The sequence below is a fragment of the Myotis yumanensis genome, unplaced genomic scaffold, assembly GCF_028538775.1.
Source record: "Myotis yumanensis isolate MYYU_CA2020_CCGP unplaced genomic scaffold, mMyoYum1.0.hap1 SCAF_15, whole genome shotgun sequence".
Classification (NCBI taxonomy): domain Eukaryota; kingdom Metazoa; phylum Chordata; class Mammalia; order Chiroptera; family Vespertilionidae; genus Myotis; species Myotis yumanensis.
Genome location: NW_027223766.1, coordinates 34356996 through 34383782, shown reverse-complemented (window position 1 = coordinate 34383782; position 26787 = coordinate 34356996). Strand labels below are relative to the sequence as shown.

At 35.4% G+C, this 26787-nt stretch overlaps 1 protein-coding gene across 2 annotated transcripts in view; it reads right to left on the bottom strand.

Annotated features, from left to right (window-relative positions):
- Window positions 1-26787, bottom strand: part of CSMD3 (CUB and Sushi multiple domains 3) — an 857474-nt gene that overhangs the window by 269376 nt on the left and 561311 nt on the right. For both annotated transcript variants that reach the window (XM_070391936.1, XM_070391937.1), the window contains one exon: window positions 8453-8622. In XM_070391936.1, coding sequence (XP_070248037.1) covers window positions 8453-8622 — 170 coding nt within the window. The remainder of the gene's footprint in view (window positions 1-8452; window positions 8623-26787) is intronic.

Below are 26787 nucleotides of genomic sequence, written 5' to 3'. Positions count from 1 at the left end.
AACTAATTTAACAACTCAAAAATATACAAAAGCAAAATTGATAAGCTCCCAAATATCCTTCTATCATTCTCATTCTCACTGCATTCTGACTTGCTTTTCTTTTATCAATGCATTCTAGACATCTCTTCAGGTCAGAAGATAAAGAGGCTTCCTTTTGAACACTGTGTAATATTTTTTAAATATATTTTCATTGATTGTTAGAGAGTGAGGAAAGTAGAGAAAGAGAGAGAGAAAGAGAGAGAAGCATCCATGAGAGAGTGAAGTATAGACTGGCTGCTTCCTGTATGCCCCCTCCTGGGGATTGAGCCCACAACCCAGGCATGTGCCCCAACTGGGATTCAAACCAGCAAACCTTTTGGTGCTCAGGACAATGTCCAACCAACTGAGCCATACCGGCCAGGGCTGGGTAATATTTAATACAGTGACATTACAACAACTTGCTGTATCATTCCCATATTAATGAATTCAAGTTGTTGTTTTTTTACCACTAAAATTAATGCTGAAATAAGCATTTTTTATATAAACTCTCATTATTTGGTACTTGTATTTCAATAAGACATTATTCAAAATATGGTATTTCTGGGCTAAAACGTATTGGCAGATTATTTTCCAAAAAAGTGTGTAGTAATTAAACTGAAGGTTTACCAGTAATGCATGTTAGCACTGTTTTTCCTTAGAAGCGTGTGCTTTCAATGTGGGGTTATTACCTCCAAGGAGGTGGAAATTGGCTCTTGTGGGTCATAAACTCTTAGATATTATGATGATTTGTGGTCCTACAAAGATCAACTCTATCTTACAAATATTATTCCATAGTATTTAGTTTCATGGAGTTGGGGTTGAGAGTTCTTAGGTGAATGTTAATCAGTAGAGAAAGCTGAGAAATACTCCTCAAAGTTATTTGTCTCTTGCCTGACATTAGAGTAGGAAAGTAGATCACTAAACTCCTAATCTAGTGATCTTGCCAGATCAGCAATGTTCCCCAAAGTGGTATGTATGCATTGTGTTAAGTACTATCCTTCTTGACCAAGAGAAAATTTTAAAAAATGATCCAATATTTTCTGTTATTGGAGAAATATATTTATTTCGAGTCTTTCTATTTTTTTTAAGCTAGCATAATACTTTTTTTCAAAAGAAACTTTCTTAGAAACATACTTTTAAGAAATTATTAAAAGAAAAGGCACTGATGTTAAAAATATATAACAGGAAAAGAATTATCATGTGCCCAGCTGGGAGGACCTAATTCAACACTTAAACTCACTAAATAAAGATTATTTAATAATGTACAGTCAAAAGGTAGAAAACAAACACTAAAAGAGCACTACTCTATCAACAAAGTAAAATGAAGCACGGTCATTCAACCGTGAATTTTAAAAGAATGTATAAAATTATTAAATCCAATGACACAAGTGTAAATTAGGAAGGCTTTAAAAAGATAAGAGTTTTATAGTAATAATCAAGTCAATGCTTTTAACTGGTAAATAAAATCCTTCAAATGTATTCAAAAACATATGGAAGCAGGGAGCAGACCTAGGCTGCAGTCAGACATCCTTAGCACTGCTGAGGAGGCAGGAGAGACTCCCACCACCACTGCTGTACTGGCAGCCATCAGCCTGGCTTGTGGCTGAGCAGAGTTCCCCCTGTGGGAGCGCCCTGACCACCAGAGGGCAGCTTCTGCATTGAGCGTCTGCCCCCTGGTGGTCAGTGTGTGTCATAGTGACCAGTCATTCCCAGTCTTTCTGCTGTTAGGGTCAGTTTGCATATTACCCTTTTACTATATAGGATAGAGGCCTGGTGCATGGGTGCGGGCCAGCTGGTTTGCCCTGAAGGGTGTCCCGGGTCAGGGTGGGGGTCCCGCTGGGGTGCCTGGCCAGCCTGGGTGAGGGTCTGATGGCTGTTTGCAGCTGGTCGCACCCCCTTCAGGGTGGGGGTCCCCACTGGGGTGCCTGGCCAGTCTGGGTGAGGGGCTGAGGGCTGTTTTCAGGCTGGCGGGTGACTGAAGCTCCCAGCCTCTTTTTTAAATTATTATTCTGGGATTTATTTACCTTCTATAGCTGTCACTGGAGCTGAGAGCTGGCTCCAGCTCTGAGCCTACTGCCGGCTGAAAGCAGGTACCTAGGGTTTGTTTAGCTTCTATAATTGCAACATTGTTGTATCTGGAGCTCAGAGCTGGGCTGCTGCAGGTGGGGAACCTTGGCTTCCTCCATCACTGGAGCAAGCAAGCCTCCTGCTCGCTTCAGCTGCCTGGCTGCCGGCCGCCATCTTGGTTGGCAGTTAATTTGCATATCCTGCTGATTTGCCAATGGGAAGCGTAGCGGAGGTATGGTTAATTACCATGTTTGTCTACTATTAGATAGGATAACAAACTTGAAGCCCCAACTCTACCACTGAAGTTGTAAGTCCTGTCACAAATCATTTTACATCTGTGATCCTCAGTATGGGAGAGAGTGAAGGTTTTTTGAGGCCTACCACAGCACTTTATACTAATGAATATTTGGAGAGTGATTTTGAGAGGGGTGGTAAAGGATTAGCAGTGAAAAACAAGCAGAGCTGATAGATATGTGTGCTAAGTGGATGTGCTGGAAAATATTTAGCAACCAGGTCTCAAACAAATAAAATGGAGGAATGTATATATTCATGCACATCATTAAAAATAACTTTTATTGACATAAAGAGAAGTTGACAAACTTTTCCTGAAAAGAATAAGATAGTAAATATTTTAGGCTGCTGGGGTCATAACATTTCTGTTGCCACTACTCAATCATGCCATTGCAGCACGAAATCAGCTATAAACACTATGTCAATGAATAAACATGGCCTTCTCCTAATAAAATTTTACTTACAGAAACAGGTCTTAGGCCAAATTTGTCCCTTAGAGTGTTGTTTATGAATCCCTGATTTAAGGGATATGTAGCATGCAATTTACAAATAGTAATAAAATATACAATATTCATTATTGTAAATTCCATAGAGCTAATTGGTTGTCATAAAATGTTTTCAGTGTTTTTTTGCCAAACCTTTTTTTTTTTCCTGCAAGTTACAATTGCAACTGACAAACAAGAGTAGAATATGGTTTGATTATTTTTATGTTAAGTTAGATAAAAGTGAAACATCAAAAAATAGTTATATTAGGCCCAGCGGCATGGCTCAGTGGTTGAGCATCGACCTATGAACCTGGAGGTCACGATTTAATTCCTGGTTGGGGCACATGCCCGGATTGCGGGTTTGTTCCCCAGTGTGGGGCGTGCAGGCGGCAGCCCATCAATGACTCTATCAGAACAAAACTGATTTCTAAATGATAGGAACAACTTTTCTAAGTGGAATAATAGTTTTCAAATACTAGGAAAGATATCTTCTCAATTTTTTTGTGCTATGCACAATGTAATTGCTATAGACACAACACATCTCTAAGTGTAGATATGAGCAAAATAATAAATCTAGTCAGTATTTGTGGTGTTTGACAATGTCTGCAGTATAAATACCCCTATTATTGATAATATTGTAATTTAACCTAGTTACTAACAGCTGGAAAGGAGTAAAGGGAAGCCAAATAGTGCAGGCATTCATTTGTGCAGCTTTGCCGGGAAGCTGTATTATAGACGCATGCCCAGTAAAGTCCAGATGAAATAGGGAAGGTACTTTCTGTCAGTCACAGCTGGGTACAGATCATAGGCGAGAGTCGGCCTGGCCACTGCAATCGCAGGAAGATAGGAGAGTTTCATTTCCTAAACAAAGGACTTCTTTCTCCTGGCTCCTGGGGCTCTTGGGATCCTTGCGGCAGGGGTTGTGCTCCATGAGCTCCCCTGCATTTGCCCACATGACCCACAGCCACGTGGACCACACGATGGACTGATGGACTGCAACTAGCCTACTGCTGTACCAGATCCAGCTCCCCATGGAACAGAAAGTTTAGACCCTGGCTTTGCTTCTCACTCTACTGAAACCCCAGCTGCACATCTTCCAGGACTGGATCAAGGGAAATAATGCTTTGGAAACTGAGGGATGTAATTCCACACAAAAGAAAATCACTCATCCTCCCATGTGAGTCTCAGAAAATTCTTTCTCTTGAGCTATCATAAGAACCCCGCCCTGAGCACGTATGTGGGAAAAGGGATGCCTCACTTTCACTGATGACACTATAACCAAGATCTCACTATCAATGTAACATCATTGAATGCAGAGTTGGGAAGAGATGCACACTCTGACCTCGTATTTCCACCATAGAGATGCAATACACTACACAACGAGCCTGAAGAGCACAGATAATAGTAAAAGTAGTAAAATAATTAGGACATTAAAGTTGTATTTATTACCTTTGCTTTTAATATAATTTTAATTAATTTAATTATAATCTAATTGTAATCTAACTTTTAATAATGGCTATGTATAACAACTAGTTCACAAAATTACTGACAATTTAACAACAGGCTCTTACAAGTGGCACTCCCAAAGACTCACAGGCAAGTTAGGAACACGCTTGAAAATAATACATCTTAGAAAACAACAGTAACAACACATTAATAACCTTCATATCATACCCGTAAAATAGGTTATTAATCAAGCCCTTCAAATATTGACTTTTTCATAAATATGACATTAATTTTCCTAACTCTTGTTTTTTGGACTCTCAAAATCAATTTTGAGTTATTTTGCTGGCTCTTTTCCATAATCATCCGTTTAGTCTATTCTGCATAAGAAATAAGTCTTTAAACTACACAATGCTGACTGTGGTAGAATGATTCCCTTGAATGTTGTCTCTGCTAAACACAGCAACAACGAAAACAAAAACAGTATTTCTGATTGGTATTCAACTTTCATGCTATCAGGCTGACAATGGGAACTATTCATTGTTGATTGTTTAGAGTCTACATCTAATTAAACATCTCCTTTAAATGTGAATTGAGAGAATTAATTATATCACACATTTTGAGTAAGGGTTTGGAAAGTTCAATATTCTTGCTGATTGAAAGGAATCAAACCAAAGAAGAATATATTCATAATTCAAAACCTGCTGGTCATCAGATAATCTGGAGAGTTTTATAAAAATACATGATCCTAGGTGTAGACTAACTGAAACAGTTTCCTCAGATCTAAGGAGTCAGAAAATCTGGTAGTGATGCCAGGAATAGACTACCTAAGAGGGTCATATGGTCCTCTACACTTGATATAAACTTTACTAGTGTGGTTACAAATTAAGTAGTGTATGGAAGGAGAGAGGAGGGTGAGAGAGTATGAGTGAGTAAGTGAGCAGCAAAATAGATTGTGAACTCTCAAAGAGGAAAAGTATATGTGTGTGTGTCTTTAGATATAGCTAAATACATACACATATTTTCTATTGTTGTGATTGTTTTTGTTTTTATTAGAACCCAATACAGTAATGTTATAGTTTAAGAGAAACCAGAAAAAAACACCACCTTGCAAATTCTATACTCTAATCTAAATATATATAAAGCCTAAATGACCATCTGACCATTCAACCGTCTGATCGATAAGCTATGTTGCGCACTGACCACCAGGGGGCAGACGCTCAATGCAGGAGCTGCCGAGCTGCGGTGACTTGGCAACTGTAGTTCTTGGGTGACACACCTGGAACCAGAGAAGAGGGAGCCCGATTCCAGGGTGTGTCACCCAAGAACTGCCCTCTTGCAATTCAGGACCCCTCAGGGGATGTTGGAGAGCCAGTTTCAGCCCGATCCCTGCAGGTCAAGCCAAGGGACCTCACCTGTGCACGAATCTGTGCACCAGGACTCTACTAAACATTATAAGAGAATTTAGCCAATCCTACCATATAAAGAAAACAATGCTTTTAACTTCTCTTGGTCAAGAGGATTCTATAATGGCCTATTGTTTTACTTATTTCTTCTTATTTCCTAATCTAAATGTATTAAGAGAACTGTTTCTACTAGGTTTAGAAACTGGTTTTGCTTCTATCTCTACTGAAAACCCAGCTGCACATCTTCCAGGACTGGATTAAGGGAAATAGTACTTTGGAAACCTGGGGATGCAATTCCACACAAATAAAAGGCTAGGGAGTGCTGGGGATTTGGGATGGGCTCTTGTGGACTAGTTTGCAGTTAAAGCAACTGACCTTTTATCCTTAGAGGACTTTGGAGTCCAAAATCTGAGAATTTTTCATTTTTGCTTTGGAGGGTGCATCTGACTGCTTGTGCATGTAGGTGTCTGAACTAATCATTGATTGGTCTTGGGATTAATGGGAGGAAAAAGGTAACATATAAACATTTTACATCTTACACTGATGGACAGACCATGAAGTCAAACTTGGAAGGTAAAAACCCATCCCAAATCATCCCTGTAGAGTGGCTTGTTAAAGTCATTTTTAAATAACAATTTAGAATAAATTCCAGGCAAGACTAGCCATAGGGGGTAATAGAATTGATAGTTTCTATTGTAACATTGAGTATATTATATTTTCAACTTTGGAAATTATTCTAGGAAAATACCAAAAAAATCTTAAAAAATGCTAGGAATATAAATTTTCATCCCTTCATCAATGAAACAAAAATCATTATTTAATTAAATCCACCATAATGCATTAAATTGAAGTTTTTTTCTTTTCTTTCTTTCTTTCCATTATCTCTCACCATCACATCCCCTCACATAGTCACTATTACTGAGGTCCTGCTCTTTCTCAAGGTAACACATGTCGCAAGTGCATGTGACCTTGTGACCTTCCTCCAAACAAGTACGGCATTAGAGAGCACGCTGTGGAACATGCTACAGCAATTTTATTTTTATATCTGCAAATAATAAACATTATTCAGTATGGAAAAGGAATCCATACATTTCAAGCATCATAGAGAGAGCAGACAAATATTTTAGGAAGGGTGGGCAAGTGCTGCCTGACTTTAACACATAAATGCATGTTTATTATTGTTGCTTGTGTGATACTGACTAGTGGCTGGGCTTACCCTTCTGATTTATGTCTTGATACATTTTTTCTCGCATAGTTAGCCTGATGGAGAAAAGTGCAAAACACAGGAATGGACTTAAATTAATAAATTTCTATATATTTAGGTGTAATGCAGGAAGTCTTCCCCAGATTCTATACAAATCTTAGGTGCATATAGTACCGACTGTGTTAGGGAATCATGAATTATCATCATAATGATATTCTTTTTAAAAGAAGGAAATAACCAACAATCTAAAACCACTGCTTAGATAAGAATCTCCTGCCAACATGAGATGCAGGAGCTCAATGACCATTCATGTGTTAACTATGATTTCTTGTTGTTGTTGCTCATAAACATTTTCTTTTCTTTTTTTTGTCTAAAGTTTTTTTTCAAGATTTGTGAAAACAGAATTATGTTGAATTTCTACGTTGGCTTAAGAAAATCTTAACATTTAAGAATAAGGCTTGTAATTCATTTTAAAATATTTAAATCTGATTTTATAGAAGTTTCATTTTTATTATAATCATGTTTATAAATTATATTTATCAAAACTATACTTTGAAAAATATAAATCAGCAATTATGGAAATACTTATTTGCCTAAAATTATATCTCTTTAATTAATAATTAATTTTGCACTAAATGTTTATTATCAACAAAGTTAATTTTTACTAAATAATTTTTAAACATTGAGTTTTTAGTTTTATATGGTTATGAAATGAGTTTTATAGTCATAAATGCAAAGAATTATATATGTGTCAACAGAAATTGTGACTTACTTAATAAACATTAAAATAAAAACATATTATTACTATACTTCTTTTTTTTTAAAATATATTTTATTGATTTTTTACAGAGAGGAAGGGAGAGAGATAGAGAGTTAGAAACATCGATGAGAGAGAAACATCGATCAGCTGCCTCCTGCACATCTCCTACTGGGGATGTGCCCGCAACCCAGGTACATGCCCTTGACCGGAATCGAACCTAGGACCCCTCAGTCCGCAGGCCGACGCTCTATCCACTGAGCCAAACCAGTTTCGGCTATTACTATATTTCTTAAAAAAATGACCATTCATGTGTTAACTATGATTTTTTGTTGTTGTTGTTGTTGCTCATAAACATTTTCTTTTCTTTTTTTTTTGTCTAAAGTTTTACATATGTCTCCTTTTTCCCCAATTGACCCTCCCACCCCCAGCCATTCCCACCCTGGCAAGCCCCCACCGCCCCAGTGTCTGTGTCCATTGTTATGCTAATATGTATGCATACAAGTCCTATGGTAACTATTATTTTTATATAAATAGTTATTGAATAGGGAGGAAAAGTGTTTTTATTTTGGTGTTACTGAAACATTCAACTTTGTCATTAAATAAGTTACTCATTATAAAATACATTGGAAACAAAACATTTTATCTCAATGAAAATAATACAAAAATGGGAAATGATATATAATTTAAAGTTAGGAATTGTAGAATCATATGCATATATATGTATTAATGTATACTTAATGACTAAAAATATCAAAATGCAATGTCTGATTTCACCTACCTTAAGAACATCTCCTTGTGCTAAATGAAATGTTCTGGCTGAAATATTGATCCCCTTTCCTGCTTGAACCTGAATACTATAAATGCATTCATGGTTGTTTTCGTAGTTGAGTGGGTAATTTGGAGAGAGCAAAATTCCTTCATTATTTGTTGCAGATGCACCACATTCAGCTGCAGGTAAAACAGAATATTGAAGTACAGTTTAATAGAAAGCATTATCATTTTTAAGTTATATAATGTATGGACGTGTAAATGCATTTTCTTTTAACTGGAGCCTAACAGGAAAATCATGTATGGAATGGCTGTGTGTTGTAGATGAGTCATTCCCTCTTAAATATTATATGGGAAGAACAACGGCCTGTGGACAGGACACTTGTACCTAAGTGGGAATAGACAAGAGTTTCAGTACATGCCCCACCCCCATGGAAGGATAGCATGGAAAAGGGTGAGAGCAAGAGATTACTAGGATATATTGTACATTTCTAGAAATCTGATTTTTTTTTCTTTTGAACTTATAATTTGATTGCTTAAGTATTAAAAAAGTCAAGAAATCAATTCTGTTTTATAATGATTCTAATTGGATCTTTTTAATTTTACCTTTTTTGAATTTGGTCCTTCTTCCTCCCAATAATTAGCGTTCCCCTGTTTCAACAACTTCAGTAACAAAAAGGTAAATAAATACTATGTTACCTTTGAAAACTGATATAACAAGGAAAACCCGCAAACCAATAACTGTAACAAATTGGGCATCTTTAGAAATAATAATATTACCTTTCAGTTTAAAAGAACAGATTAAGGCATTCTTGAAATCAGTATATTGTACTGCTAACTCTCCAGAACTAATTTTGCAAAATTTGTGGAGATGTCTAACCACTTAGAGAAAATTAAACATTTCTTAATTTATTTAAAATTTAAATTCTACTCATTACTTAAAAAACTTGTAGCATGATTGCAATATCAGACAAGGCCTGACAATCCCCACACATGCTTCTTAGGTCTCAGAAATTCCATGAACTCTGCTTCCTATCTTATCTAATAACTTGCTTCATATTACCATACCATGGGCCAGGGAGAGTTATACTTTTTTAGAGGTTTTACTAACTAGAAAATATATCAAGTCACTATTTTCCAGAAATGAGATTTTTAAAAATAATGATTCATGGGTACAGTCATAGGAAGTATACAAGAAAGTGAACAATGAATTGCTTTACATGTAAATGATTAAACATTAACAAAAAATAAGGCAAAAGAAGAAAGCCTAATGAGGAAATGAAAATGATCAAGACTGAGCAATCGGTACAATATCAACATAGTATAAAATAATAAAAACTAACGCTGTAATGTTAAAAATCCACCAATCACATGAAGAAATGTGGCCCAATACAGTTCCTCCAAGTTCATTTAAACAAAAGGAAACCAAGACAAAACCTTAAAGAGTCCCAATACTAATTTAAATTATTTTAATGTTCTATAAATACGGTCAAACATAAAAATAGGTATGTCCTTATGCTTTTAGCTGTATACAATTATAATACCAAAACAAGTTTACAAATACAGGAACAAAATTACAAAAACAATAAAATTAAAAATAGCAACATGTATCCAATGTAGCATACGGTTTTGTTTTCCTGAAATTAAATTGCCCTTGGCAATGTGGATAAAGAACCAGCTGCTTAGAGTACTGGCTTTTGGAGTTTGCTATGCCTTTAATTACACTATGCTGTGTAATGATTCAATTCTCCCTCATCTTATCCCTCTCTGCACTGCTGAGAAACTTTCATCTATATAGTATAACACGACATCATGCATCCTTCACTTAGTGGGAAAGAATCATTTATATGTTAAGTCTGCCTCATTTCCTTCTCACTAGCTTATTAGAATCTAGGTGTGCTTGTGGGGACTTGAAGACAGATGTATTGGAGCATGCAGATGGTCCAGAATGCAAGTACATTTTTATCAGTTTGGTAAGAGCATGCAAACAGTTTTTAATTATGTTATAGAATCATGGAGTTCTGATAATATGTTTTGTTGTTGTTGTTGTTTAGAGAGAGAAAGAGAAACATCAACGTGAGAGAGAAATATCGATCGATTGCTTCCCACACATGTCCGCTCTGATCAGGGACTGAACCTATAACCTGGGAATGTGCCCTAATGAAGCACTGAACCTGCTACCTTTTGGTGTACAGGATGACTCTCCTACCAACTGAGCCACACCAGACAGGGCCTGAGTGTTTTTTTATGCCAGCTTGCAAAACAGTGATATACTGATTAAGAGGTCAAGCTTTAAACTTCAGAGATTTACTTTACAAAATTAAGCTTCATCTTCTATCTGTATATATTTGGCAAGTTATTTATTTTCTCTCTTAAGCCTCAATAGTATTATCATTACAATGTAAAAATTAATACCCTCCTCAGAGGAATGTTCAGTTTGTGTGTGTATGAGTTGAAAATATATAATTAGAGCATAAGCAAAGTGCTGGCATACAACAGTAGCTTAATAAACTAGAGCTATCATTAAGTATAAGTACTACGAGTTACATCATCTATAATAATAAAAGCATAATATGCTAATTAGACTGGACAGCCAAACGACCTTCCGGACGTCCTTCCAGATGACCTACCAAATGAAGCCTCAGCAGTGGGGGCCAAGGCAGAGGTGGTTAGGGGCAATCAGGCAGGCAGGCGAGTGTTTGGGGGCGATCAGGCAGGCAGGCGAGTGGCTAGGGGTGATCAGGCAGGCAGGCAGGTGAGTAATTAGGAGCCATCTGTCCCAGATTGCAAGAAGGATGTCCCCCAAGGGGTCCCAGATTGCGAGAGGGTGCAGGCCGGCCTGAGGGACTCCCCTCTCCCCCCATACATGAATTTCGTGCACCAGGCCTCTAGTCTAATATATACACACAAAAGTTTAGGACATTTATATTGCCCCTAATGTGACCAGCCAGGTGTAGACAGATATTTATGTGTGAAAAGCCAGAGAACTCTTCTAATTTTGGAGAGTCATTTATGATATTTAAATCATTTTAACAACTTGTATAAACTGAGAATTTGCTCAGTAACAAGTTACTTCAACTACCCTTTAAAATATATTAGTATTTTTTAAGTTCTCAACATTTGAATAGGTGGTATCTTCTGCCATAAATATTATTAGGTTTATACTGTATAATTTAAAGGAGTTTTTCTTTTCTACGAAAAGTAACCTGCTTTTGTTATATTTTAATATTTCTGTTGGTTGAAAATGAACAAAAAGGTTTTCCTATTTGGCGAAATAAAATCAGGACTTAAACCAGAATGAGAGAATTAAGAAAGAAAATTTGAATTTAATTAGCCCCTTTCTCATTTAATCGGGGATGACTATAAATTGTGGGGCCCAGTGCAAAATGAAAATGCACTGACCCTTCTTGAAATGTATTAAGAATTTCAGGAGACCAACAGAGGATTAAACCAAGCACAGGTACCGTCTTAGCGTGGAACCCTGTGCAATTACATGTGTTCCATACCTGTGAAGCGAACACTGAATTTATTCCTCACAACTTTGCAAGGAAAAACCGCTCTTCTCCAGTTTTACGGATGAAAACACCAAAGTGAGCTTTCTTTCTAAAGTCACACAGTGCATCAGAGCTGGGATTTACATCTGGCATTGCACATGGTGCTCATCTAAATACTTTTTTCAGTGTGACGGGAGGCACTATTAATAATTATCCTATACAACCGGTACAAATGAGACTATTTCAGAAGAGCTGGGGTACACGGTCACTTTTTTCTTTTCCTTTTAACTTCTGCACATACTATTTAAAAACATTCTGTTAAAAATCAAGAGGATTAGTATACATGGGCTGGGGTATGTCCTGGAGGTCAGAACATATTTACCCCACATAGAATGTATAAATCTGTACTCCATTATACATAATTATTAATGTTCAGAATGATCATCTCATTTGAAAGGAGGATCGTGAAACATAAAAATTGAAAATTTGTTCAGTGTTTTACTTATCCATACAGAAAAATGAACAAATTAATTTTTTTCAATAAGTGTTCCAATAAAATAAATGATCTACTAATAGATTAAGGAGGAAAACTTATTTTATCACAAAACCAAACTCTAGGAATGAGGTGATTAATAAACAATTTATTTTTACATGGAATCTCATCTTTGAGTTTATCTCTGAAATTAAAATATACCAAACACTGGTTTCCCAGGGCCCAATGTAGCACTAACATTTACCTTATATAAGCTCTCTTTCTGCACTCTGCTATAGCAGTCCTGCTTGCCAACTGGAATCGAACAAGATCTAATGTTGAAATTAACAACAAACTTTGCACATATGCCTAAGTCTAGCAATGAACATGCTTCTATCTCTGTTGTGTAATAACCTGACATGATGATATTTTCCAAATGCAAATCTGCTCTTGTACTTTCCGCCTAAATTATACTCCCCATCAGCAAGTCAAAGTCCACAGAATATCATACGAGGCCATTATAATGCGAACACAATCTAGCTTTCTAGCTATTACACACCATTCTCTCCCCTGGACCTTGCAATTCAGTTATCCTGAACTACTGGCCCTTTGTCACAGGCTATACTCTGGGCCTTTGTACATGCTGTTTTCTCTGCATGTAAACACTACCTCGAGTCTGAAGGGATGTGATTTCAGGGACCAAATAAAGAACAAAAATAACTTGATATGGAATTATACTTTTATGATTCTTTTGAGCATCAGCTGTTTGTGATGGTGTATGAAATAAATGAAATAATGTCACACTGAAGTATCAGGGACAATTCTCACAAATAATAGTCACAGCTGCAATGTCCAGGAAAAATACCATAACTACAAATTGTCATGGTATATGACATGCATAGAACTGAGTGTTCACAAAGCATACTTAAATGAGAAGATGTGACCACTGGCGAACTACGATAGAGTATTCTCAAGATATGTTCAAGTTAACTGAGAAAAAGAACTATCAGCAGAACAGCTAGCCCCAGAGAGAAGGATCCTGAGTTGATTCTAGGAAGATATGTTGTATAAAACAACATCAACTACATGGGAAAAAGGAGTTTGAGTAAAGGAAGTCCTAGAAATCCAAGTAGCAAAGGTGAATTGAAAACAGTCACCACCTCCCCACCATAGTGATGTACTAGATATGAACAGTACAGAGCGGTAACTGACAAAACTAAATCAGTGACTCACTACATCAGGGCAGCGCCAGGCTCTCCAGGCAGGTGCCATAACAAATTGCATATATGGAGTAACATACGTATGAGAAATATCTGTCATAATAGAAATAAAACTATCATGTCCTTCTAATATAAGCAATTAATGTATTTGCTTAACAGGATACCTTGGTAAAAGAATTTATACTAAGATAGTTAAAGTGGCTTGAGGGAGATAATAGGAAAAAAACAAATTGATTCATTTAATAAATATTGGGCATGGGAGGTCCCGAGTGGACACCCCAGAAACTGTACTTTCCAGTAGTGAAGACATATTTACTATGGAATCATTTAAATATGCTTATACAATTGGTCCTCTGTATCTACAGGTTCTGAATCCATAGAGTCAACCAACCTGAAACTGAAAATATGCAGAAAAAAAGCTGCATTGTTGCTGATGTGTGCTATGTAATCAGACCTATGTTGGCTGCATCTGTACTGAACATGCACAGACATTTTGGGGGGTCATTATTCCCTAAACAATATAGTACAACAACTATTTATACAACATTTACATTGTATTAAATATTACAAGTAATCCAGAGATGATTTAAAGTATATGGGGGGATGGGCACAGGTTATATGTAAATACTATGTCAGCATCCATGGATTTTCGTATCCTCGGGGGTCCTAGAACCAATCCCCCACAGAACTGAGGGACTTCTATAGTCCGTGAAAACTCATAGCCTGGAGCCCTGGCCTGTTCTGAGTAAAGTCAAGACTTCTCTGGAGGACTGAACTTAGTAAATTAAAGGTTATGGGAGAAGACAGCTAGAGGGGAACATATCCCAAATAGGAGGGACATTTTGAAAACGTTATTCGCAGGCGGGGAGGAACACATTCTAAGGACTGAAAAGCCCCAGTAAGGGAGAGGCTGTATTGGTGCAAGGCTGAGCTAGAGGCAGGCTCTCAGGATGAGATTTCTTTTGTGGCTTATCTGGTATGGTTGGGAAAAATGCTCTTCTTAGGTGTATCTGAAAGGAGATGTCACTAATGTCACAAGGTGTAAGAAGGTTGCTATTCTTGTGGTGGTTAAATGCTTTAATCTTGAAGGCTTGGAGAAGACTGAATGAGGAACATTTTTTTTTTTTTAGATTTTCAGTTAGAAAACCATTGCTTCAACATTCAGGATTGCCATGTTTTCGAGAAGGGAGGTAAGCACATTTTCCCTAGCTTAACATAAGCTCTGCTTCTATTTCCCTTGTGCTTTGATCTGGGATGAATTTTATGTTCTTAATAACTGATCACTCTCTTTTAAAGCCTAAGGCTATTAATGTGAATTTCCTACAAAATAATCAATGTTAAAATATTAATAGGTGATAATGTCTCTTCTCTCTGATCTGAGAGGGGAGGTCATCTTTAAACAAAAAAATGAATAATATGAAAACATTACATAATTTAGCAGAATATCAGGGAAATTTTTCTTGGGAAATAGGACTTCAATACTCTTTTTAAAAATATAAATATTTTCTGTTGTTATGAAGCCTTTATTTTGTGAAAAACAAATCCTGTTCACGTAAAATCAATTTTATTTAAACAGATTAAGAAATATTTTGAGCTACCAATATGAAACTCTTTGCTGAGTTGAAAATAATACGTTGATGAATGCAGCCCTAGTTGGACTGGAACAGGGGAGATATGTATACTGGAATCTGGTGATAAGAGTCACTTGCTACAGTGAGAAATGCAAGAGAGCGGGCGAATTCATTGAATTTCCATTTTTCTTGTGTACTGAAAAACAGGCTAGCCCATGCATCATTAATCTCCATTACTGAGGTAAGAAAATCTGGTAGCATCTATTGTTTACACACAGTCATATATTTTCAGATAAACTGGTAAAATGCTTTTCTGTAGTTTGGCTGGAAATTTTGAAAAATGTCTATGAGTGAAGTTTGCCGCTACTTTTAAGAATTTGCATTGCAACTGAGTTCCCTCTTTTGTATTATTTTGATAGCACCACGGGTTATTTTAAAATTGTCTTATAGAAACAGTTAAAATAAACTTGACTTGGATTATTAAAAATACTAGTTTTCAAACCTAAATATATGTTATGCTAAGTCAAGTATTAAGGTATAGCATTACTTAGAAATATATTTTCCATATTTTAATTCTTATCAGTGAAAAAATAACAGTAATATGTGGTTGTGTTCAGATAGGAGGGGGTGGATTCAAACTTTCATATCTAAATTGACTATTTATTTCTGTCATATATGTGAATTTGCCAATTTTGTTGTTGTTGTTTTTAGCTAATTGAGCCCATTATGTTCCAAATCTAATTTCTACTGTATTTCATCAAATTAAAATAGCATTGATTGTCAGAGGCATCATTAATTTACATGTCTCTAAGAGAAAAAAAAACAACATGTTGACAGTAATATATAATAGCCATTGATTATGAAATACATATAACTTTCAGAGATGTTAAAATGTTTTCAAAAGAGCATCTGAAAATTGTGAAATGTGATAAATTGTGTTAAGATTGAATATATTTAGGAGACCTTCTAATATGCTTTTATGACTTGGCAGTATTAATAATGCATTGTTCTGTAGAAAGTTTTAATAAAAAATGTTTTCCTCTCAGTTACATGAAAAATGCTTGGATTCAGAAGGGGTTGGAAAGTAGAGGGTAGAAATACATATTTTTTTCTTTTCAGAAACATTTACAAAATTTTTTATTGTTTCCTCCCATATGCACTCTGACAGGTGACTGAACCTACAACCTGGGCATGTGCCCTGACAGGGAACTGGACCAGTGACCTTTTGGTGCATGGGATGACACTCAAACAACTGAGCCATACCAACCAGGGCTATATTAATTTCTTTACACCATTATTTAAAATATGAGCATCCATGAATATAACTTGCATACAGGCTTTTTTTCCCCTTTTCTTTGTTGTTCTTAGACAAGAGTGATGCTTAACTTGCTTTCTCTTTTCAGCATCTCTCAATACAATGCATGCATGTGTTCATGTGCAAACTAATAGTGCTTGTTAAACTTACTTATATATCAAGAGTTTCTTTAAATTTTTTCACTGGGAGAATTTGGATTTGTTTTCTCCTTAAAATTCATTTCAATTCGTTTTCCATATGTACTTCAGACCATGAAAAATCATGCATCGTTGCCACACAGAATTATTCTTCTGTGAATTGCAAATGTTAATTGGAGAGCATAAGTTCTAAACTTGTTTTAATCAAATATATAATTTTCAGACAAAAAAAAAATTCCTTAACTTGATATTATATTGCTATGCTTCCTTCCTTCCTTAAATAGTTACTGAGGGTCTAATATTCTAAGTTTATTTACTCATTAAAAATTAAGTAAACAATAATATCCAGGGATATACCAGGTACTATATTAAGTCAAGAATAAGGTTTTTGTTCTCATGTAATATGTAGTCTAAAAGAGAAACAAACATACAGATTGATATGCATACTGATATGTAGTCTGTATGTAGTGTGATACAACTTTTTGTGATGACCTGAGGTGGTGAAAATGAGGCAATCATACATTTTACAGGGGTAGTAAGATAACGTCAGGGAAGATTTCATGAAATAGGTTATCCTTGATCTGAGTGGAAGTGGTTCTAAAGGTAATCAAAATGTACAGAGAAAAATTCCAGGCAGAGGGAACTGCTTGAAGGAAAGTAGAATGGGCAAATGGGTAACCTGGATTAACATGGTGAGGAGACCCAGTAGCTCATATGCTATTCATTCAGGCTTTATCATTCAGGCAGAGAAGGTCCACTGAAGAGTCTTATGAAGATGACAGACTTGAGAAACCCATTAGGTCAGCAGTATGGGGAATGGATTATAGCCCTGGGTTCTTAGAGGGAGAAAAACCTAGAAATTATTGGATTGTCAACAGGAGATGGTGAGAGTTTAAATTTACAATGGAGAGAGAGGAAACTGAAAGCAAAAGTTATAGAGCATGAGGACAAGTTGGATGTGGAGGAAAAAAGAGAGGGAGAGATTGCCCAGCCCAGTGGCTCAGTGGTTGCATGTCAACCTAGGAACCAGGAGGTCTTGGTTCAATTCCTGGTCCCTGCATATGCCTGGGTTGTGGGATTAATCCCTGATCGTGCAGAAGGCAGTCAGTCTATCAATGATTCTCTCTCACCACTGATGTTTCTATCTCTCTCTCCCTCTCCCTTCTTCTCTGAAATCAATCAAGATATATTAAAAAGAGAAAGAGAGAATACATGAAGAGGAGTGACTTTGGGTATGTTGATTCATTTATTTTTGAAGATTGCATAGTGGGTCAAGATACTTATTGGTTAATAATAAGATTTTAAAAGCATATATATTACCTTTGATTACATTTTTTAACTCAACTGGTAAAATAATACTATTATTATAATTATTGGTGTTGTGTCAAAAAATGTTTGTATACAGCTACTCCTACCCCTTTAAATATATTGTTATTAATTTTTATAAGGCAAGAGAAAATAATCCATTAGGCAGTAGGAACATTTTTATATTTCCTAGTGAACTATTTCAGTGAAGAGAAACAAATTGTAGTCGTAAATATAGTGAGAGGAAGGCAACATCTAATAATATTTCTCATATCCAAATATTTGAATGCATGTTTTTAGACCCTGTGAAAGCTCAATAAATACTATTAATTCAGTAATAAGGCAGTAGGGGTAATAATAATAAATTAGTTATCCTTGAAATAAACTTATGAAAAGTAGTAGTTGTAGAAAACAAGAACAAAATATAACTCATCTAATAGATTTAATTACTCTGCATACATATAAAAAGCTCCACATATGGAGGGGATGCAAATAATAAAAATAGTTAATAGGATTTGTTAATTGCTTACTATATGAAGCACTTTATTTGCACTTCCCAGTGAAGTAAACCTATGTTTCTATAGGAGAATTCAAAGATAGGAGTAGCTAAGCTAGTCAAGATCACAAAGTTGTGAAGATTCAAACACAGTTCTGTCTGGCTCTTAACCCCTACTTGATATTGCCATTGAGAGATGAGTAAGATACAAACTACAAAATCAAGAAACTTTACTTTCACAAGAAAGATAGGAACTGCATACATTATGCTACAAAATAGGTGTAAAAGAAGAACAGACAGTATTTACAGGTTTAAATTTGAGAGAAATTCTTTCTTATGAAAAACTCAGGTAGCATTTTGGCTGCACTTTCCAGGAGGAGTAGAATTCTGATGAGCCAAGAAGGGAGGAGCAGATTCAGGGGAAAGGAGAAAATTTCATTGAAGAATATAATTAATTTTCCTGATAGAAGAAAGAAAAGGCAAGAGCAACTTGATTTGCTTAGTCCAACAGGTATCTTTATTGTCCCTCCCAACTTCATAATAGCATGGGGACATTTTCTCTGTAATGAGTTGATTAAATACTTAAATTTTAAAACACATTTTTATTGATTCAGAGAGGAAGAGAGAGGGAGATAGAAACATCAATGATAAGAGAGAACCATTGCCTCCTGCACACCCCCCATTGGAGATCAAGCCTGCAAGTTAGACATGTATCCTGACCAGGAATTGAACTGTGACCTCCTGGTTCATAGGCCTACGCTCAATCACTGAACCACTCCGGCTGGGATAAATACTTAATATTAAACTTCATTTTAAACCATAGGTATCAGGGATGTTCAAAACATGTGTCTTGTTAAGAGTTTAAAATGCAGTATTTTTATTTAAAATAGTCTCAGGTTAAGCAAAAGCTTCATAAAGTCCTCTACTGGACAAGAGAAGAAGGGGTAGGAAAAAAGGAGCAGATAGCTTCTTTGTGCATTTCATGCATTAATTAGTGTGAGCCCTGACTCTCTAATATTCCTAATGGAAGAATAAGAAAGCGAATAAGGTGTACATCATTTCTTAAATATTAGGGTCATTTCTATGATATGAGGGGCCCCTATTGATCCAAATGTTATAGGAAGCAAACTTTTTAAAGTGTGTAGAAACGCATTTAAAGATGAAAGTTTATAATCTAATGAATGCATGAGAAATGTGTTAGGTAAAATATTGGTTAAAACAACAACAACTACAAAACCCCCATAGTTACTTTATGGGAACTAAAATCTACATTAAGCAAATCTAGTCATTTATGTAGAATCATTAATTCACATTTCATTGTATACATAAAATAAAAATTATTACCAGGTGAAGACCATAGTAATTTCCTCCCATTTACACTGTCCCAAACCAATATTATTTAACTTCTTCAAATTGTAATATGCAATTTTTCATTTAAATAAAGAAGTTTTTTTTTTATCAGGTTAGCATAGGGGTGGGGGTGGATTACCGCGTTTCTCTTAGTAAATATTAAAAAACTTCAGAAATCATTAAGAACAACTTCCAAGGCTCAACTCCACAAACATAATCATAACAAAGCTTAGAATTTATCATAAAGAATTTCTGGCATGATAGGTTGATCCTGCCCTTACTCTAAGTTTGGGTCTTCATGAGCAGAGAAATGGCCCCTATTTCTTCCTCACATGCAAACACTATGAAGGAGCCGCAGGGGGGGAAAAAGGCGGGGGGAATGTTTTGTTTTCTTAGACTCCCTATCCTTTAAGGAAGAAGCAACATATATCATCTCAATGCCCTCACATTTCCCTAGCTCCTCTCACCAAGTTTGTAATGGTTTTCATCAATATGAGACTTTGCTGTTTGAATTCAAGTTGTTGCTGATTTCACCATTTCTTTCCATCTTACTGATAATAATAATAAAAATACAATTGTTTAATATCATCTGATCAGTGAATGGGTTGAGTGAGTAAGTGGCCGAAGGCCATCTTGACTTGTGACTTTCCAGTCCTGTAAAAACCATAAAATAAATCGCCACAAAATCCATCCACTATAACAATTAAAATACACACACACACACACACACACACACACACACGAGTAAAGTCTCTAGGTCTGAGTGCCAGTGCATCAGCTGAATATCTTTCCCTGATTCTCATCCCTTAGCTAATCTCTGGTGGCTGAAGGGAGTGTACTCCAGGCCCTGGAGGGCTAATGACCGTCTTCTCTGTGGGTCTTCTCTGTGGCCGATGTGTGAAATGTCACAATTACCAATCGGAGAAGCCTCATGCCTTCCTCATCAGATTGCATTAAAATTCACCATTCTAAGTACTCTGTAATGTTATTCATACACATAATTCTTGGAAAATGTGGCACTGTAGATGAGTTTTTCAGATGGCAGAGGATTTCCTATGGATTGAAAGTTCTTTGCAAATTAAGATAAACAACATCAACATTCTAACAATTTAAAAGATTTTAGGTTGATCCTGCCCTTGCTCTAAGTTTAGGTCTTCATGAGCAGAGAGAAGTTAAGAGCTAAGGCTTCATAGAGAGAGAATCACTGAGAAATGCCAGTTTTGATGCAGATAACTTTTGACTTTATATCTGTGGCCACATACATGCCAAAAGGAACTACTTCTGGTTGCTTAATACCTTTCCAAGACTCCTTATATGGAGCATGGGGAGTATTTACATTCTATGAATACATCAAATTAATCCAAGAAAGTGAATATTGAGTTTTGCCACTTTAATGTACTAATCACTTACTGTCTTCTTTATATTAATAGCAAAAAGATACAGACAAAATTATCTTCAGAAAAAAGTAGTCCAATTTGGAATGGACACACACACACACACACACACACACACAGACACATTCAGAAATTTAAAAATAATACAATCACAGCAAAATAGCTATGTATGGATAGTGCCAGCTGTATATTTTGTTCCACCACATGATTTTTAACAGACTATTGTCTTTGAAGACAGCTTTTCCATTCAAACTAGATAGAAATCATTGATACTAGTGTAGTGTTTGTTGCTAGAAACAACACATGTTGAGTCTTTTTATACTGCCATTATGGATTCTAGTTAATAAAATTAAATTCAAACGTGCCTTCTTGAGTCTATTGGATACCAGGCAGCATACAGAATAATTTGTCAGCATAAAACATAAGAAATTTTAATTTCCCTTAAGTGACAATAATCTAAGCATCTAAAATAAAGCAACTTAAATTAAAATATTACATTTTAAACATATGATAGATTCATAGAAATTCTAGTACAGGCACTTGGGTATTTGCTGGGAGTAGATGAGTAGAATAAATAGATCAGTTAAGTGATAAATGCTATGTGCTGTGCTAAGAGCTATAAAAAAAATTATGAATAAGTTTGATGGGCACACTCTAAAAGGTATAACCAATTTTTCCTGTGGAATTAAGAAAAGCCTACAGAGAAAGTGAAACTTAATCACGTCTTGAAGGCATGAGGCACAATCTTCTAAAACAATCATACAATATCATTGGATTTCCTAAGAAATGTCTTATCTCATTATGTTCCTTATGGTCTTAAGAGGCATACTAATCAGGTATAACAGGTATATAAACATCAGGATTTTTATTTTAAGGGAACTAAGGCCTGCATAGATGTGAATAAGAAACTATTTCATTCCACTTCCCCAGTCTTTAACACATCAGTTTCTCAGGATCAGTGAATGGGTTGAGGATTCTTTGAAGACACTATCCTTTGTACCATTCACCCTGCATTGTAGCTGTACATTCTCTGTTTCATAACTTATTAGGTTGTAAGTAAGAAGTAATACGGATTTAGGGGCATGATAGCAGTATGGGATAACACACCAGAAGCTTTTATATCATAGGACCAGCTGGAGAGCGGTGACTAGTCCCTCTTGACTTTTCCATAGCAACAGTACTGATTTAAAGCAGATGAGTTCGGAGCAGGGTTTTGGATCAGTATTCTTTTGAAAACATTTATAAAAGCAAGAGGGACTAACATATTGCGATCGTGCAGTACATATTTTTAGACACTCCCAACTACAAACACTGAGCAAAAATGTAATCTGTACATCAAAGTCCATGTGTTCTAAACTGACTGAAATACAATGATCTCTCTAAACATGCTTTGAGTGTTTTTCTAGCATATTGTCAACTAAAGGTGACTTATTTTTCTTTTATCTGTGTTTACTTTGCTCTTTCTTTCCTTGCTCCTATTTTCTCCACTACTGTTAATATTGTGATAAAGGTTTTTGGTTCCATTTTGTTACTTTCCTTGCTGCTTAAATACCTTTATGAAAAAAGTGCTCGGTAATAAAAATTAAGAGGAGAAAATCTTCTTAGAGCAAATCGTGTGCATGGAGTTTCTTTTTATATACATTTGAATTATACAATTTTGAAATATCTTAATAATTCAAACATTAATAAGTCTTCACTTTATATAAAATTTTAAAATATGTGTAAATATTTCAATTAAAATGATAAAAAAACTCATAATTTCAAAGCTGTGGACAAAATTGTTGATTTGTAAGCTATGTTTATTTTGATATTACATGGCCTTCCCCCTTAGTTGTAACTGTTAACACGTGGTATCCTTTGGTATATTATGCTTTGCGTGAGAATTATGGTAAAGTGATTGTAATGACATTTATTTATTCATCTCATAGATATTTATTGAGTGCCTACTATGTACAAGATACTATCCTTTGTACCAGAGCTTCAGCTATGAGAAAAAAAAAAGGAGAGATAGAATCCTAATTTCAATGAAGCATCTATTCCTGTGAGAGAAGACAGGCAACAAACAAGTATAGAAAAATAAATTAATTAAACAACAGGCTAGACAGTCATATGAGCTAAGAAGAAAAAGAAAATTAAAGAGGAATAGAAAAGGTATTCACTGAGGATATCCAATGAGAAATCATATTTGAGCAGAGATCTGAAGGAAGAAAAGGAGCAAGTGTACAAATATTTAAGGAAAAGCATTGTGGGCAGAGGGAACAGGAAATACAGATGGGGATGTGTTTGGCATTTGGGGAAACAGCAAGGAGACCAGTGCCTTCGAGCACCTTGGTCACTGTGGTTGCAAACTCACTACTCTTTCTGCTTCTATCTTTCCTCCCCAGAGTCTACTCTCAATCCAAAGCCTGAATGATTCCTAGAGGCAGACACACTAGGATAGCTATATGTTTGTCCCTTTGACAATCCTTTCTTTAGAAACTTTTAATGCCTTTCCTTCTCATTCTTAGTGAAACCACAATCATTGAAATAGCCTACCAAGCCCTACAGGATATACCATATCCTCTCATCTCTCTGCCCTCACCTCATCCTATTCCCCCTCTTCCTCATTCTGCCCCAGCTGCACGATGCTCTGTTCCGCTCTCCTCTCTTCAAGTTCTAATAAAAGACTAAAATGGGCAAGTGTGTCTTTAAAAGATCATTCAGGCTTTAAGTTAGGAATGGTCTCTGGTAAAGCAAGGGTGGTCACAATTACTTTGCTATTATTTTAAAAAGTCACTGTAGTGCCTGCCAGCATGGCTCAGTGGTTGCCATAGACTATGAACTAGGAGATCACGATTCAATTTCCTGTCAGGGCACATGCCCAGGTTGTGAGTTCGATCCACAGTTGTAGCATGCAGGAGGCAGCTGACCAATGATTCCCTCTCATAATTGATGTTTCTTTCTCTCTCTCTCTCTCTCTCTCTCTCTCTCTCTCTCTCTCTCTCTCTCCCCATCTCCCTTACTCTATGAAATCAATAAAAAATATTTAAAAAATAAAAAGTTACTGTAATTATAACTTACCAATTTTGCCATCTTAAAAAAATTTATTACAAGCATCCAGTGCTCAAAAAATGGTGGTGACACTAATGTAAGAAAAAATAAAAAGAAAACTGTAGAATGGAAGATGTTATAAAGCAAATTAAAATTGCTATCATGATAAATTTTACTGTTAGTTTAGGAGAGACCAGTCTATAAATTATTATAAATAATGTTGAAAATTCTTTAAAAAGAGCATTACATAAAAAAATCTGCAATCATGATTATTCTAGATTTATAAATTTTAATAATGCTTTGCTGTTTTCAGTAATTAAGGTAGTAAATGTATACAAGTACAAGATAATTTGAAATGTGATATCTTCAAAAACATAACACTTGAATGAAATGTATTAAAGTTTGAACACAGTTTATAAATATTACACAATGCATTTTTAAAAGTAAATAAAGAGAATTTTGCTGAATATTACTAATTAATTTAGCCAGAAAGTTTCCTGAAGACAAAATTAAGACTATATGTTCATAGATTGAACATTCTGACATGTTCTAGTTTGGACATAATATATACAGGGTGTTTCCCCAAAATGTATACACACTTTAGCAACTGATAGCTCAATTTTGAAAATGAAATATATTTCAATAAATTGCCTTTATAATTATTCAAAGTGTATGTATACCTCTTTTGGGACACCCTATATAGTCCTATTTCTTTGAAAAGTCTTCCATGACAACTTCAACCCATGCGAATTTCTAAATTCTTGGAACTGCTCTCAGAACTTTTCACTTTGGCACTAATATAAAAAAGAATAAATCAGAATTAAAGAATAAATAATGGAAATAAAAAACACAATAGAGGGAAGCAATAGTAGCTTAGAGGTACAGATGATTGAATCAATAACCTGTAAGACAAAGTAGCAAAAAACACCCAATCAGAACAGCTGAATGAATAAAGCATCCATAAAAATGAGGATGGTCTAAGAAACCTCTGGGACAACATCAAGCATAACAACATTTGCATCATAGGGTACTAAAAAGAGAAGACAGAGAGCAAGGATTTGAGAACCTATCTGAAGAAACAATAACTGAAAAGTTCCCTAATTGGCAAATGAAAAAGACATAAAAGTCCAGGAAGCACAGAGAGTCCCAAACAAGATGAACCCAAGGAGGCACATACCAAGACACATCATAATTAAAATGGCAAAAGTTAAAGACAAAAGAGAATCTTAAAAGCAGTAGGAGAAAGGCAATTAGTTACCTACAAGGGAGCTCCCATTATCCTGTCAGCTGATTTCTCAACAGAAACTTAGCAGGCTGGAGGGTTGGCACAAAATACTCTAAGTGATGAAAAACAAGGACCTACAACCAGCTCTATCCAGCAAGGCTATCTTTTAAACTAAAAGAAGAGATAAACAGCTTCCCAGACCAAAATACAAACAAACAAACAAACAAACAAAAAGCTAAAGGAGCTCATCACCACCAAACCAGTATTACAAGAAATGCTAAAGGGACTTCTCTAAGAAAAATAAGGGAACAAAAACATTAATATGAATAATAAAATGGCAATAACTATGTTTCTATAAGTAATTACTTTAAATGTAAATGAATTAAATGCTCCAGTCAAAAGACAAAGAGGAGCTAAATGTGTAAGAAAACATGGACCATGTATATGCTGTCTATGAGAGACCCACCTCAGATCAAAAGACACACCCAGACTAAAAGTAAAGGGATGAAAAAATATTTCATGCAAATGGAAACAAAAGAAAAGCTGGGATAGCAATATTTAAATCAGACCAAATACACTCTAAAACAAATGCTATAAAAAGAGACAAAGAAGGACATTGCATAATTATAAAGGGATCAACTCAACAAGAGGTTATATCCCTTATAAACATTTATGCATCCAATATAGAAGCACCTAAATATAAAAAGCAAATATTGACAGACATAAAGAGAGAGATTAACATTAATACAGTCATAGTAGGGGACTTTAATATTGTATTGTTATCAATGAATAGATCTTCCATAGACAAAATCAACAAGGAAATAGTGGCCTTAAATGACACATTAGGCCAGATGGATTTATTGATATCTTTAGAGAATTTCACTCCAAAGCAGCAGAATATACATTCTTTTCACATGCATATGGAATCAGCATTATTATACTAGCCAAGATATGGAAGCAACCTAAGTATCCATCGATGGACAATTGAATAAACAAGACATGGTACATATGTGCAATGGAATATTACTCAGCCATAAAATTCTGACACATAGCACTCATTGACAAGGCCAGAATGCAAATTAGACTGTATTAAAATAATTAGTTGAAAAACTGAAAACTAAAAATAGCGCTTTTGGCCTAATATTATACTGAATTAATCTGCTAATTGTCATTTAATCATATATAACTCAATTAAATTGACAAGCATAGAAAACAAGAACTAAATTTATATATAACTTTTGACAATTAAGGACTTTATAAGTTATGTAGAATATTACATAATGTCCCAAATTTCTTTAAAAGACCATAATCACAAAAGTGATTTTAGCCCTGGCCA